At 35.1% G+C, this 13811-nt stretch overlaps 2 protein-coding genes across 6 annotated transcripts in view; both read left to right on the forward strand.

The window, feature by feature from the left end:
• Positions 1-728: 728 nt before the first annotated feature.
• Positions 729-13811, forward strand: part of LOC115722129 (uncharacterized) — a 39357-nt gene continuing 26274 nt past the window's right edge. For 2 of the 5 annotated variants that reach the window (XM_061104218.1, XM_061104217.1), the window contains exon 1: positions 729-942. Coding sequence is in view for 3 of the 5 variants with exons in the window: in XM_061104219.1 (XP_060960202.1) it covers positions 2351-2431; positions 2568-2791; positions 3029-3137; positions 3311-3656; positions 3816-3885; positions 3991-4058; positions 4371-4486; positions 4585-4691; positions 4783-4919; positions 5142-5371 (1488 nt within the window). In the remaining 2 variants the exon portion in view is untranslated. Of the gene's footprint in view, positions 943-2180; positions 2432-2567; positions 2792-3028; positions 3138-3310; positions 3657-3815; positions 3886-3990; positions 4059-4370; positions 4487-4584; positions 4692-4782; positions 4920-5141; positions 5585-13811 lie in introns of those variants that run through there. The other 3 variants (XM_061104219.1, XM_061104221.1, XM_061104220.1) reach the window with 3 other exon arrangements.
• On the forward strand, positions 7141-8487 carry LOC133030795 (uncharacterized). Its single transcript, XM_061103681.1, has 3 exons — positions 7141-7318; positions 7409-7456; positions 7541-8487. The coding sequence occupies exons 1-3, from the start codon at positions 7316-7318 to the stop codon at positions 8114-8116; spliced, it is 627 nt and encodes a 208-aa protein (XP_060959664.1). The 5' UTR covers positions 7141-7315; the 3' UTR covers positions 8117-8487.

The following is a 13811-nucleotide window of genomic DNA, read 5'->3' on the forward strand; positions in this document are numbered from 1 at the left end:
ATTCCATATTGACTTATTTTCTGAAGTCTAGGAAATAAAAAAAAAATATAAAAATTTATGAGAAATTTGGCAGCATAACAATTAATTTTTTTTTTTTTGGTTAAGATTTCTATCTTCCTCTTTGATTATACACTCTCATATTGACTTATTTTCTGAAGTATAGGGAATCAAAGAGAAACATAAAAATCTATTAAAAAAATGGGCAGCATAACGGTATGGAGACATTAAATTCTCTTATTTTTCCTTTGGCTATATCTCACTTTTGAAGATCTTTTGTGGCTTAGAAAGCCTAGATCAAAGTGGACCAAAGACAAAATAAGAAAATTTATTGGGAGAAGAAAAGATGTTTAAATTGATGAAAAGAAAATAGGGATAACCCCCTGTACAAAGTTCTTGAAGATGAAGATACGTAGTAATACCTCTCTGTAAATTTTGGCAGAGTTTTTTTTTCTTTCTTTTTCCCCCCTTTTGTCTGATTTTTTTTTATAAGCTAATTTTTACGATATATTGATATGAGAGTGGAAAGGTGAGTGGTGGGCACTGGGCAGTTATAAGTTAGTGGAGAAAAAAGTGGGAGATATATTATTAATTAATAATATTTTTTTTTTCTTTTTTCTTCATATGAACGATTCTTTCTCTTTTTTCTTTATTATTATATTTTAGATATATATAATAAAATGAAAAGAAAAAAAAAACTATAAGAAAAAATTTGACTAAAATATTATTTCGGGTGCTAAAATAGATAAAGGTGCATCAATATATCTATTTTAAGGGGTGCATTATAGAATTTCCATTAATTATTTATTAAATAAAAAAATATGATAAAATATTTCACTTTCTACTGCAATTTTCTCTTCTTTCTTTCTCAAACTCACTCAAAAACCCTTAAACCCCTCTTTCTCTCTCTCTTCTTCTGCGGCTCCATCTCTGCACGGCTATCAGGTATCTTATGTAACCCCTTAATTTATTTATATTTGAAGATATTGTACAAATCCAGTGACCTCTGCCTCTCTCCTCTTCTGTTGTTGTTGTAACCTCTTAATTTATTTATATTTGAGATAAAAGTTTTACTGAATTTCCCATTGGAGAAGTGAAATTTTAAAAAAGAAGAGCTTTTGATACCAAATAATGATATGGGAGGAGTTTGTGATTGATCTTACCAAAAGGGCATGCCATGGGATCTTAAATGAACTCTGTCAATTTCCTTTGGGCTTTTGTTAGGGCGTAAAGGTTGTATTTTGATTTCTTAATGGCAATATGTGTATCTAAGCTTCTCTTTGTTGGTCTGTGTTTAAGTTTCTTACTCAATTTTGCTTTTTCAATTTTGTGCTCTTTTTTTCCTTTGTTGTAGTTGAGTGGTAGTATGGTAGTTTCTTACTTCTATAGAAATGGTTATTCAAGGTAAAAGTCTTATCAAATTTATTCAATATTCATTGGTAGTATGTCAGTGTCTTTCTTCTATACAAATAGTTAATCAAGCTAAAAATCTATCAAGTTTATTCATTGGCTCTGTCCAATAAGCGTGTTTGGCATAAATATTGTTGTAAAGACGATTTGATGCTCTTGTTTGGTGTGTTATGCTTTTCTTTTACAATTCCAGACTTAAGCCATTTTAGTATATCTGCTTGTGTTTCTGTATTATATTGTTAAATGATATAATGTCGGTGTGTATTTTCACGATGATTTAGCCTTGGTTGGGAAGAATGAAAATATAAGAATGAGAATGGAAATAGGAATATGAATATGAATGAAATAAAATTTAAAATATATATAAAAAAAAATTGATAAAAAAATCATTAAATTTTTTTCATGTTACATTGAAATGGTCTTTCTTTTTATTTCAAAATGGAATAGTCATTATAAATAGAATGAAAATTATTTCCTTTCCATTCCATTTCATTACGTCTAACCAAACGCCACCTTAATAATTTCAATTTGGGACTAATTTGATGGAGAAAGTGCAGAGCTGGATTGAACGAATCCATTGTTGGAATGTGCTGTGTTTTTTTGGCATTGGTATTGAGCATTCTTAGGCTGATTTTGTGTCGTTTTCTGTATCTTGTGTTATGTTTTCTCTACCTAGTTTTGCTACTAGTTTTTGTTGCTTGTTTTGTGTCATATATTACAGTCTATCTTGTGCCATAATTGTAATTTTGTAATTTTTTTTTTGTATCCCTTAGATATAAGTGTAAATTTCACTAAGGATTCCCCTTTCTGGGCCTTTGTCCACGCCAACCTAGGCTGGTTTCTTGCTCTTATATAGCAAATACTTTCTTGGCCCAAAATTTTTGATCTACTCCTGTTCCCGAGTCGAACTGCTGATATTTCAGAGACCTTGTAAGCTTCCGCCATGGAGTTCGAATCAACATACGAAATTTCCCGTACGGTCGACTTCATACGCAGTGGAAACTTCACTAAGGCGGCTTTGCAAGTGATTACTCTCTCTCTCTCTCTCTCTTTTGGTGTTTAATGAGCAATAATGTTTTATTTTGCTCTTTTTCGAGGGTTTAATCTGGTTCATGAAGAGAATAATGAATTAATTCATTCTAAATATTGATTATTCTCAGTTTCCAGACGAGCTCTTGAAGGACTCAGTAAGAGTTGTGAAGTCTCTCAAGGACAAGCTTCGGTGGCTAAGTGAATTGGAAACCGAACAAAATAACGACTTTAAAGAAGTTTCTATGTTTGTCATGGCGGACACGGCGTACGGTAGCTGCTGTGTTGACGAGGTTGGAGCTTCCCACATCGGAGCTGATTGCGTCGTGCATTATGGCCATGCGTGTCTCAGCCCGTAAGTACTTAACAAGATCTTCTCTAAAGCTTTTATTTTCATGCAAATTATGGGTTTCAAATATTAATGCTTAAGATTTTTATTACGTATGGGAAGAATATTCTATAGCATTAGTATAATTGAAACTATTTTCATCTACATTATCGTTTTACATTTTTTGTTTCTGGAAAGGTATCAATTTAAAAAAAAAAATTAAAAAGCATGGTCACACTTTGTCTTCGTAAATGTTTTTGGCAGGACCACTAAGCTTCCAGCCTTTTTCGTCTTTGGCAAAGCTCCCATGAATGTGTCAGATTGCGTTAAGAATCTCATAGATCAAGCTACAACCAATAACAAGCGTGTTTTGGTATGTTTTTGATTGATGACTTTAAATTGGGATTTATTTTCTTTAATGTGTAATGTGAATTCTATATATGCTAGATATACTAGCTGAAACAACAGCTTAGTGTTATCGAGAGGTACTGTAGTGTTTTTGTTTTGGAAAGAATTGTGTTCACCATTTTTTCCTTGCAAGTGTAGGTCCTATTTGGGCTGGAATATGCACATTTGATACAGAACATCAAAGAGGAAGTGATGGAAGCTTGTGAGTCTAGATCCCAGTTAGAAATCCAATTTGCAGACATTATGTGTTCAGAAATCTTACCATCTGATAATCTAAACCTATGCAATCATGGAGTGCTACCAACTGAGGAATTGACTGATAATAAAAGTTTTGGGGTGGTCGCTAGTAACAGATACGTGATCGGAGGTTTGCACTGGGGATTACGTGCAGAGCAAAAAATGGAGGACTACTTGCTGTTTTGGATTGGCTCTGACAATTCAGCATTTGCAAATGTTGTGCTTACATATAATGGCTGTGAAATAAGTACATAAGTTACTTTGTCTTTCATGTATTTTATTATAGATTTATCTTTGTAATATTTTTGTATTCCAAATGAAACTCCTTGCATTAGGAGTGTGTGTGTGTGTCTCCTTATATAAACCTTCTCTAAGTTGATTTCTTTTTATTTTGTAATGTTGGTAGTCAGATATGATGCAACCGAAAATTGCATGGTGACAGACTTATCTCAACAGAAAAGAATTCTTAAGCGCAGGTATCATCACCCATATGATCATCTGGCTTCTCTTGCATATCCTCCTATCTATATTTTTCTAACCTGCTTGTGGCATGATGTACGGATATTGTTAATCTGAAGCAGATATTACCTTGTGGAGAAAGCAAAGGATGCTAACATTGTTGGTATTCTGGTAGGCACACTTGGTGTTGGTATGCTCTCTCAATTTGTTCTCCTTTTATTTTCTCTTCTTCGCATTTATGAGTGGGGTTATTGCTCTCATTTGTTTTTTTTTTCTATCTTGATGAGCTTGCTTGATAAATATTGTGGATGGTTTTGGAAATTTAATGCTTCAAAGAGGGAGGGGGGATCTTGCTTTGTTCACTGGTTTATTGATAGCAGTTTTATGTTTAAATCCTATGGTTTTTGGTAAATCTTATACAGATAAGGTGGAAAATATGATGGTTTGATTTGACTTTGTAATAAGTACTGATTTCTTTTAAACAATGCAACTGTTGACGCAGCTGGTTACTTGCACATGATTAACCAAATGAAAGATTTGATTGCGGCAGCAGGGAAAAAAGCTTATACGCTTGTTATGGGAAAACCGAACCCTGCAAAACTTGCCAACTTTCCAGAGGTAAGTTTTGTACATGCAAATTGGTAAACTGTTGTCTTTTGTTTTGGGAGAAGTTTATAATTCTGTTAATAACATATCTCCATACATGACTGTTGTAGTGCGATGTCTTTATTTATGTGTCTTGTGCCCAAACGGCTCTTTTGGATAGCAAAGAGTATTTAGCTCCAGTTATTACTCCATTTGAAGCGATGTTAGCTTTCAACAGGTATTAATTTAGTGCAAATTATGTGTAGTAGCCGTAATAATGTCAAAAGAGTTCAATCCCAATCGATTAAAGTGCACCGTTACTCTCCTAGGGGACAATGGACAGGAGAATATGTAATGCAATTCCAGGATTTGATCAATTCATCACATACAGAGTCACAGAACCACTCAAAAGAGGCACGCTTTTCCTTTCTGCGAGGTGGTTATGTAGAAGATTTTGATTCACAAGGTACCAACCCTCCTATTTGCTTTTAAAGCCTGTGATGAGTGTGTGGCAAAGGGGTTCTTGTCCTCATAATTTATCTGAATATATAACACAAATTTAAAGTGATTGTCTATCTTGAAGGTGCAAGAATTTTGAAAAAAAAATGCTCACCCATATTTCTTGTTTTAACATTACGAACTAAATTTAAAACAGTACCACCCTTCGTTTGAATTGTTACATAAACAGAGAATAATGATGAAGACGAAGGTCTTGCTTTAGCACATTTGACAGAGCAGGCTCTACAATTGCGTGATAATCCAAATTCTCTAGCCAAGCGAACAGCTAAATCTGGTGCAGAGTTTCTGGCAAGTCGATCATATCAAGGTTTAGAGATACACAACGAGAATGCGTTGCCGGAACCTTATGTTGTTGGTAGGAGTGGGAGAGCGGCAGGGTACCAAGGTGAGAACTCTTAGAAAGAGAGTTTTTACTTTGATTAATGTATTAAAAAGTAGGGAATGAGAAGAAAGTAGCAAAGTGAATATGGAAAGGCGCTTATCATTAGTCTACATGAAGCGTAAAGAAGCTTAGTGCTGTGAAGCCTGTGATAGGATTTGAAGGATTTCTTATTTTTATTACACTTGTAATTCATTGGTGCAACATTTTACTTATTCAAATATATTCATCTAGAGGCGTTTGGTTGGGAGGAATGAAAATATAGGAATAGAAATGGGAATGGGAATATGAATAGGAATGGAATGGAATAAAATTTAAAATGCATAAAAAAAATTGATAAAAAAATAATTAATTTTTTTTTCTTGTTACATTGGAATGGTCATTCCTTCCTTTTTAAAATGGAATAACCATTCCACCAAAATAGTGGAAAGAGCATTCCATTGGAATGTCATTCCAATACTTTAAAATGCAACCAAACAAATGAATGGAATGAAAATTGTTTCCATTCCATTCTATTCCATTTCATTACCTCCAACCAAACGCCACCTTAGTTCAGTGTTTGGGGTTTTGTGTTGTCAAAGTTACGTTGGGCTGCGGTTGGGACGAGAGAGAGGGGTCCTGGGCTAGGGCTAGGACGATCATCAATCACTTCTGAGCAAGTGGCTGGGATCGTTGGCCGGAAATAGCACCGGATTTTGCAGAGGAAACCGGCAAGGAGAAAGAGACCAAGGATGGCAAAAGAGAGTGGAGGCCGAAGGTGCGGAAGGATTTAGGGTTTTTTTTTTTTTTTTGTAATTACTTATTTATTTAATATTGTTTTGGAAATAGATTAAAATATATTTTAATTATATATATATATATATACTTTTTTTATTTTAGATTAGATTTATAGTTCTGTTGCAAAAAATTAGATTTGACACATGTGACTTTAATAAATACAATAAACATTTAACGGAATAGTAGTAATGGAAATAGATGAAAACTAACATGTAGTATTTAATTCGAAAAAAAAAATATAGTATTTAAGTGTATAAAAGATTGGGAAAAAAATAGGAATATTTTAAAAAGGGTAAAATATTACAACAATACTGTGGGCCGGCCCAATCAACATTTGTACAGCTTAAATTGAAAATATTACAAAAATACTACTTGACATTACCTTCAGCCGCACGTCACAAACGGAGAGGATGAATGAATCTCCATCGATGCAGTCGGCTACGCAACCAGAATGAAACCATATCGAACGTAAAACAACCATAAATTCCGTCGAATTTCAATAGGAAACGAACAAATTCAAGGATCTAAACAGAAATTTAAAAAAAAAAAAAGACCAGGAAAAACGTGGAGAAACTGAAATTCAACATTTGATTTCGGTTTTTATAGTGCAATATCACTCAAACGAGCGTCGAAAATTCAGATTCAAGCAATGTAAATCTGTATTGAACAGATCTGGAGCTCCCCCTCAAATCCAAAAAAAAAGGTATGAACTGAATTTTTTTTTCAACAATGATACACGTCATTTGCAGTTGCATTCTGGTTGATTCACTGGTGTACAACATGAAATTCAGATGGTAAAAACAATAAACAAGAACTGATTCTGATTAAGGAACCACGTGATACTAATAAGGTATTTTTATTTTTTTGCGTTGGCTTACAGTTGCATTATTGTTTTAAAATGGTTTAGAAATCATGAAGAAGTGTCAAATGACAAGTACCAAGAGCTAGCATATATACAAGGTAAGATTTATGTTAATGGTAGCAAATTAGTTTTATAATAGTTGAAAATCGATCTGATTCGAATAAACATGATGAAAAATGACAATGAGTAAGAACTATGTAATTTTGGGGATAGAATTGTGGTTTTTAAGTTGGTTTACAGTTGCATAATCACTTAATAATAGTTTCATTACGTTTTTTTGCAGGAATTTATTTTGGAAAAGATAGAGGACAGAACAGTTTGAGAAATGGTTAGTTTCCCAAAATTTAAATGAAGTTTCTTAATAGTTTTATTCTCGTTTCTTTGTAGTTTATTAACAACAAAAAAATGGCAAAATCAGGAATCAGGACAGGAAATACAATGCTTGAACAAAGGGACAGAGATAGAAGTAAGTTTATACTCTATTTCATAACAGAATCAAACCAGTTTTAAAATTCGTTGCCTCGGACTAATAACCATTGCAAAAACACAGGAAAGGAAAGACATTCCATTCCTAGTCTTCTACAATGGACAATTCGATGATCGAATGAATTATGAAAATTATGAAGCCAGTGGACATTACATTTCAGCCAATTGTAACTATGAAGATTTGCAACAGAAACTCAAAGATAACCTGGAGTGCAACAAGGAAAACACTGTTTTGCAACTGAAATATCAAGTGAAGGAAGGATACCAACCATTGAGGATAAAGGATGATCAAAGCCTGCATTTCTACATACAACTCAAACTGAAAGACCCCGACTTCACAACATACCCAATGTGTGTGAATGTCATCAACAACCCAACAACAACCATCGATGCATCATTCTTGGGAAATGACAATTCATTAATTACACATACAAGCGCCTTCCAACCAATCGAATACAATGCAGCAACAACAGAAGACTCAACAAATCAACAACATATAATTGAAGCTACAGTACCAGAATTTGGGGGAGAAAGTTTTGACTTCATGGACTATGCAAAACTTGTGGCAGAGGAGATGGTTGAGCAACTGGAAAACAAGAGAAAAAGGAACCGTAAATCACAGATTATGACGAACTACTAATCACAGATCCGCAACATCCTGAAATAGAAGAAGCACAAATATACAAAGACAAAGAAACACTGCAGAGTGTGCTTGGTTTCTACGCAATTAGGAACAACTTCCAATTCAGAGTTAAAAAATCATGTGCAAGAACATACAAGATTTGTTGTTTGGATCCAAAATGCAAGTGGGCACTAACAGCATCCAGAAACGGGCCAACAAAGTCATTCATCATTCGAAAGTACGACAGAAAGGTGATACACACTTGTGATCTAAACATCAGATTTGCCGACAAGAGACAAGCTACAACGAAATTGATTGGAAACTACATCAAGCAACGGTTCACCAACATAAAAACAACTCAAATGCCACAAGACATCAGAGGAGAAATGAAACACAAATATGGGGTGAGAATGAACTACATGAAAGCATGGAGAAGCAAAGAGCACGTGCAAGAAGAATTACGAGGAAAAGCCAACGAATCATACGGAGTTCTTTGCCGGTTTTTTGCACATGTTGCAAAAAACTAATCCGGAACAATAGTGCACATGGAAACGAGAGGATGACAACGGCTTCAAGTACTTGTTTGTCGCCTTTGGATGCATCAATAAAAGGATGGAAGAAATGCAAACCTATAATAGTTGTTGACGGAACTTTCCTTAAATCAACATATGGAGGTACATTGCTCTCTGCTTGTACACAGGATGCAAATGGACACATTTTTCCACTAGCTTTTTCTGTTGTGGATTCAGAAAACAACAACTCATGGCAATAGTTTTTCACAAAAGTGAGAGAAACATATGGGATTAGAGAGGAACAGTGCTTGATCTCAGATAGACATGAGAGCATAATTAAGGCAGCTTGTCAAGTATTTCCAGGAATCACACATTGCTATTGTGTATACCACCTGTTAAGCAACCTAAAAGCAACCTTCAAGAAGAATGCAAGCAAGCTGGATAAACCATTCTTCGCTGCAGCCAGAGCATACTCAGAGAGGAAATTTCAATACCATATGAGCGAGTTGGACAGCTTGGACATCCGTGTAAGACCATATTTACAACAAGTTGGATACCACAAATGGTCAAGATACCACTGCAAAAACAACAGGTATTCAACTATGACTTCAAACATTGCTGAATCTCTAAATGCAGCAAACTTGGCAGCTAGAGAGCTACCAATCACAACACTGATGGAGTCATTGAGAGCATTGATACAACAATGGACATACACAAACAGGAAAAAAGCACAAAAAACAACAACATTTTTAACACCTACAGCAGAGAAGAAATTAGTCGACAACTTTGTGGACTCATTGACAAAAAATGTAATGAAATGTTTAATATTTTAGTTGCATTATAGTTTCTTAATAGTTTGTTTGTCGTTGTTATACATATTAACAGTTTTACACTTAATCCGCAGGTAAAACCAATAAACGAGACCATGTTCGAAGTCGTTGAACTAACCAGATCATGGGTCATCAACCTCAAGGAGAAAACATGCAGTTGCAACAGATTCCAACTTGATGAGTTACCGTGTGCTCATGCGCTTCTTTGTTATAAAAGAGATGAACTTGAATGTTTACAACTACTGTTCAGGTTATTACACCACGCGAACATGGCTTGAAACATACAGCGGCTCAACATATCCGGTACACAATCACACAACTTGGGATGTGCCACAAAACATAAAAGATATCATTGTTCTGCCACCAAACCAAAAAATAAGATCTGGAAGACCAAGGAAACGAAGGTTTTTATCTGAATGGGATACAAAAAAACATAACAGGTGCAGCAAATGTGGACAACACGGACACAATCGAAAGACATGAAACAATCAAGCACTAAAATAGATACATATGAAATATTTGAATTGTTTAATTTTGTATGCAAATTCAAACAGGTTGATCTGTGATGTTCTAAATACATGGGATTTCATTTTTATGAAATTTGAAACAGTTTTTTAATAGTTTCAAAATCGTTTTGTTACAGTTGTGACCCTTTGTAAATATTAAGTACCGGAATGACTTCTTCTTTACAGTTTTAAAGGCAGTCAGTCAAGAATTGATAAAACATAACTAAAATAAAGGGAAAAGGATTAATGGAATACGAAGAATAAAAATACATTCATAGCACAATTTAGATAAAATAAAAACATTGTTTGTATTCAGCTGGTTAATAGTTTCTCCATAGTTGTGCGACCGTATATAAGAACTTGAACAATTAAAAAAACAAACAACTTTGGGAAATACAAACCTATACAATAAACATATTATAAGGAGTAAATGTCAAATATCCTAAAAGTTTTAAACCAGGTACATAGTATAAAATCAAATATAATACATACATTCAACCAATAACACTAAATATTGTCTGGTAATAGATTCAACAAATAACAGAAAAGAGTCACCAAATTAAAAGATCCTATTTTTTCAATTTAGATGCCTTAGAAGACTTGCTTTGCTTCTCATCCTCGCTATCAATGCTTTCATCAATTTTCCTTTGGCCGTACGAGAAGAAAAGTGAAGCAAGTCGGGTACGATAAACTTCGATGTCAAAGTCCGCAGGGACATCCTTTCCGTGGATAAAGAATTCAGCAAAGGCAGCAACATATGCTCCGCAATCACTATAAAAACAGAAGAAAAAGTAAACAGTTTAGAAACTAAAAAACAACATAAAAGAAACTTAAAAGAAACACTCACTTTTTCTGCTGAGACGGAAGACCACTAAGCTCCACGATTCTGAAGGGAGCTGTAGGGTCAGAACCTGAGGCAGGAGCTTGTGCCCTATTCTTCCAGAAACAAAGTAAATCGAATAACAAAGGCAGCAACACAGAATAAGCCTTCATGGCATTCCTAACTGCAGCATTCATCTTCGCGGTCCTCAAAGAATTGTACAGAAACAACATCCCTTCGTTCAAGTCAAGACGCCCAAACACCCAATGATTTTCCCTTCTTAAATTGATGATGAATAACACATGATCGGCTTCATACCAAGGCTTGGAACAGGGAATGCGCATACCTCGGATGTAATGCGCTATTGGGTGGGCAGCGTGAATGTATGACATCTTAGTCTTCATTGACTTGGCCTTGTTATATTTGTGGTACAAAGCTTGGATGGAATCATCAAAGAGACAATCAGTAGTTGCGAAATTCAACGTCACAGCGGAAGAATATTTACCTTTTTTCCGAAGGTAATAGAATATGGTGTTCATATGCTGAGAAAAAAAAACAACACAGAAACACAAATGAAAAGGTTGAACAACTGTAAAAAAACTGTAATACAGTATCAAAAATTAAAAACATTTATAAAGCAACTGAAAACAAACTATCATAACTACAATATAAATTGGAAACTTTACCGAGTCGTTCATAAACATGTCGCATGTAGCCAAATGATAAAACCAAGTTTTATCCTCAACATAATCAACACCTAGCCTAAAACCTGGGGTAAATTTCTTTGCGCCATCTTCATAACAATTATAATGCCTACAACAACAAAAAAATAGCAAAAAAATAGCATTAAAACAGGAATAAAACTGAAAAATAAAACATAATACAAAAACAAATTTAATAAAAACAGTCACCTAGGATGTTTAAGCAATCCTTCACCAATCCAAGCGTCAAATTTTGCCTCAATCTCGGTAGATACGGGATCAGCAAACGCATCATTAAGAGCATAAAGGCCCTTCACATAAGTCACCATTTTGAAATCCCTATCATCCTCGAGTGATTGAGAACACGAGGACATAAGCTCCATTGGAGTGCTCCGGACATCGACGGACCCGAAATCAACAAATGGAGATTTCAAGGCCGGAGCACGCTTCCTCTTATCCAACAGAGGTGTATCAGAGACAGTGTCCTCAGTTTCTTCATCAGTATGAAGGGCATCTGACTTTTGACCAACAACATCTGGATTGGGTGCGGGGACCTTAAAAAGAAAGAATGCATTCAAACAGTTGCATAACAGACTAGAAACTATTGAGCAACCAAAAAGAAACCTAGTTTTCTTGAAAACAATTAAAAATAAACTTACATGGATTTTACCAACAGCCTCCAAGCCAGCCAACACAACTTGATCATCATCTATTTCAAGCTGGCTTAACCCATCAAAGAAATCGTCCCCCTTCAATCGAGACTCATCGCCCTTTGTCTTCTCAACATCTTTAACATTTTTATCACTCCCTCCAACAGCCTCAGATGGATTCACATCAGCAGCGGGAACAACAGTAACAACCTTGTCAGCATCATCAGCATCCCCACCAACTTTAACCAACTCACCACCATCGTCGGAGTCGGAATCAATATTTTCTGGATCAGGCAATTGCTTCTCATCATCATCAGCATCATCATCATTAGAATCTTGAGTTATTAATTCATCCGATGACTTTCCCTGTATCAACCAACATAAATGAAACTTAAATGAAACAGTAAAGAAACTTTTAAAAAAAATATGAAAAAACCTAAACAATAAAATATGAATAAATACCTCATCAGAAGGACGACGATGAATGGCATTAACCTTCTCCTGGATATCCTTAATTACAGTCATTACGAACTTGAAATTAAAATCAACAAAACACCTCAATGAAATGAAGTCCTCGGCCAATGATGCTTGATTCGAAATGACCATCTCCAACTTAGATTTCATCCAATCAATATCTGCTGAATCAGACTTCTTTGAAGATGACCCACCCTCAAAGGATTGCTTCGCTACACCACGGTCATCAATAGATTCATCGAGAAATAAACCGTCAAGTTGAAGCTGTTGCCTCTCTTCATCAGTAGGACGCATGTTTTTTATCTTCAACTGAACAACATAATCAAACATAATATGAAAAAAAATTAAAACAATTGGAAAAACTAAAAATTAACAACATAAATAAAACTGAAAAGAAACAGTAAAGAAACTGTAAATTACCTTGTCCAAAGGTAAATCAAAAATCTTGCCCTTCAAGTCTCGAAGAGTTGGATTTTTGGTGACGATGGTGTTGCTCCAGTTCATAATCCTTGGAATAGAAGATGAAACTCTCTTACAGAAAGAGTTCACCATTGCAGGACATCATTCATAAAACCAAACCGTGAAAACCCAAGGACATCCCAATGCCCTATACCAGCCATCATATTGGCCCCCCTTCTCTGCCTTCCTATTTTTCATAATAATCCCATGCTGGATCCTACCTTTGAATGAGTCAATTGTCAATTCAAATGATTCCCTACCCCAACAATACTCGTCCCACCGACCGCTATCCACTACATCTAGATCAAACCTAAACACTTCTTTGTCAGGAGTATTGCTAAGAAGAAAACACTGAATGAAATACAAAACAACCATTTTCAAACCAAGAGACTCATCCAAACCCCACCGACTACCCAAAAAAGCATCCTCGATGGCTTTGTGGTCAATAGTTTTTACACCACGGAAACATGTTTCTACCAATTGATTTGTTTCCTGTGAAAACAACAACTTGTTGCAATCACCGAAACAATCTAATCCAGAAATCAAGTAAAATTCTTCGGCACTAAACCGTATGCAACGGCCAGCAACCTTAGCCCAAAACTCTTTAGGATTGGGCTGGAAAACTTCCCTTTAGTAATAAACTATGTACGACTTGCGGATGAAAAACAAACTCAGGCATATCCAGAAAATGCCCAAACTGAGTTTGACGAAACAAAGAAAGCAAATTAACAGATAAAGTGTTCTTAATATTATCTATCACG

Source organism: Cannabis sativa, chromosome 9 (genome assembly GCF_029168945.1).
Source record: "Cannabis sativa cultivar Pink pepper isolate KNU-18-1 chromosome 9, ASM2916894v1, whole genome shotgun sequence".
In the NCBI taxonomy this organism is placed as follows: domain Eukaryota; kingdom Viridiplantae; phylum Streptophyta; class Magnoliopsida; order Rosales; family Cannabaceae; genus Cannabis; species Cannabis sativa.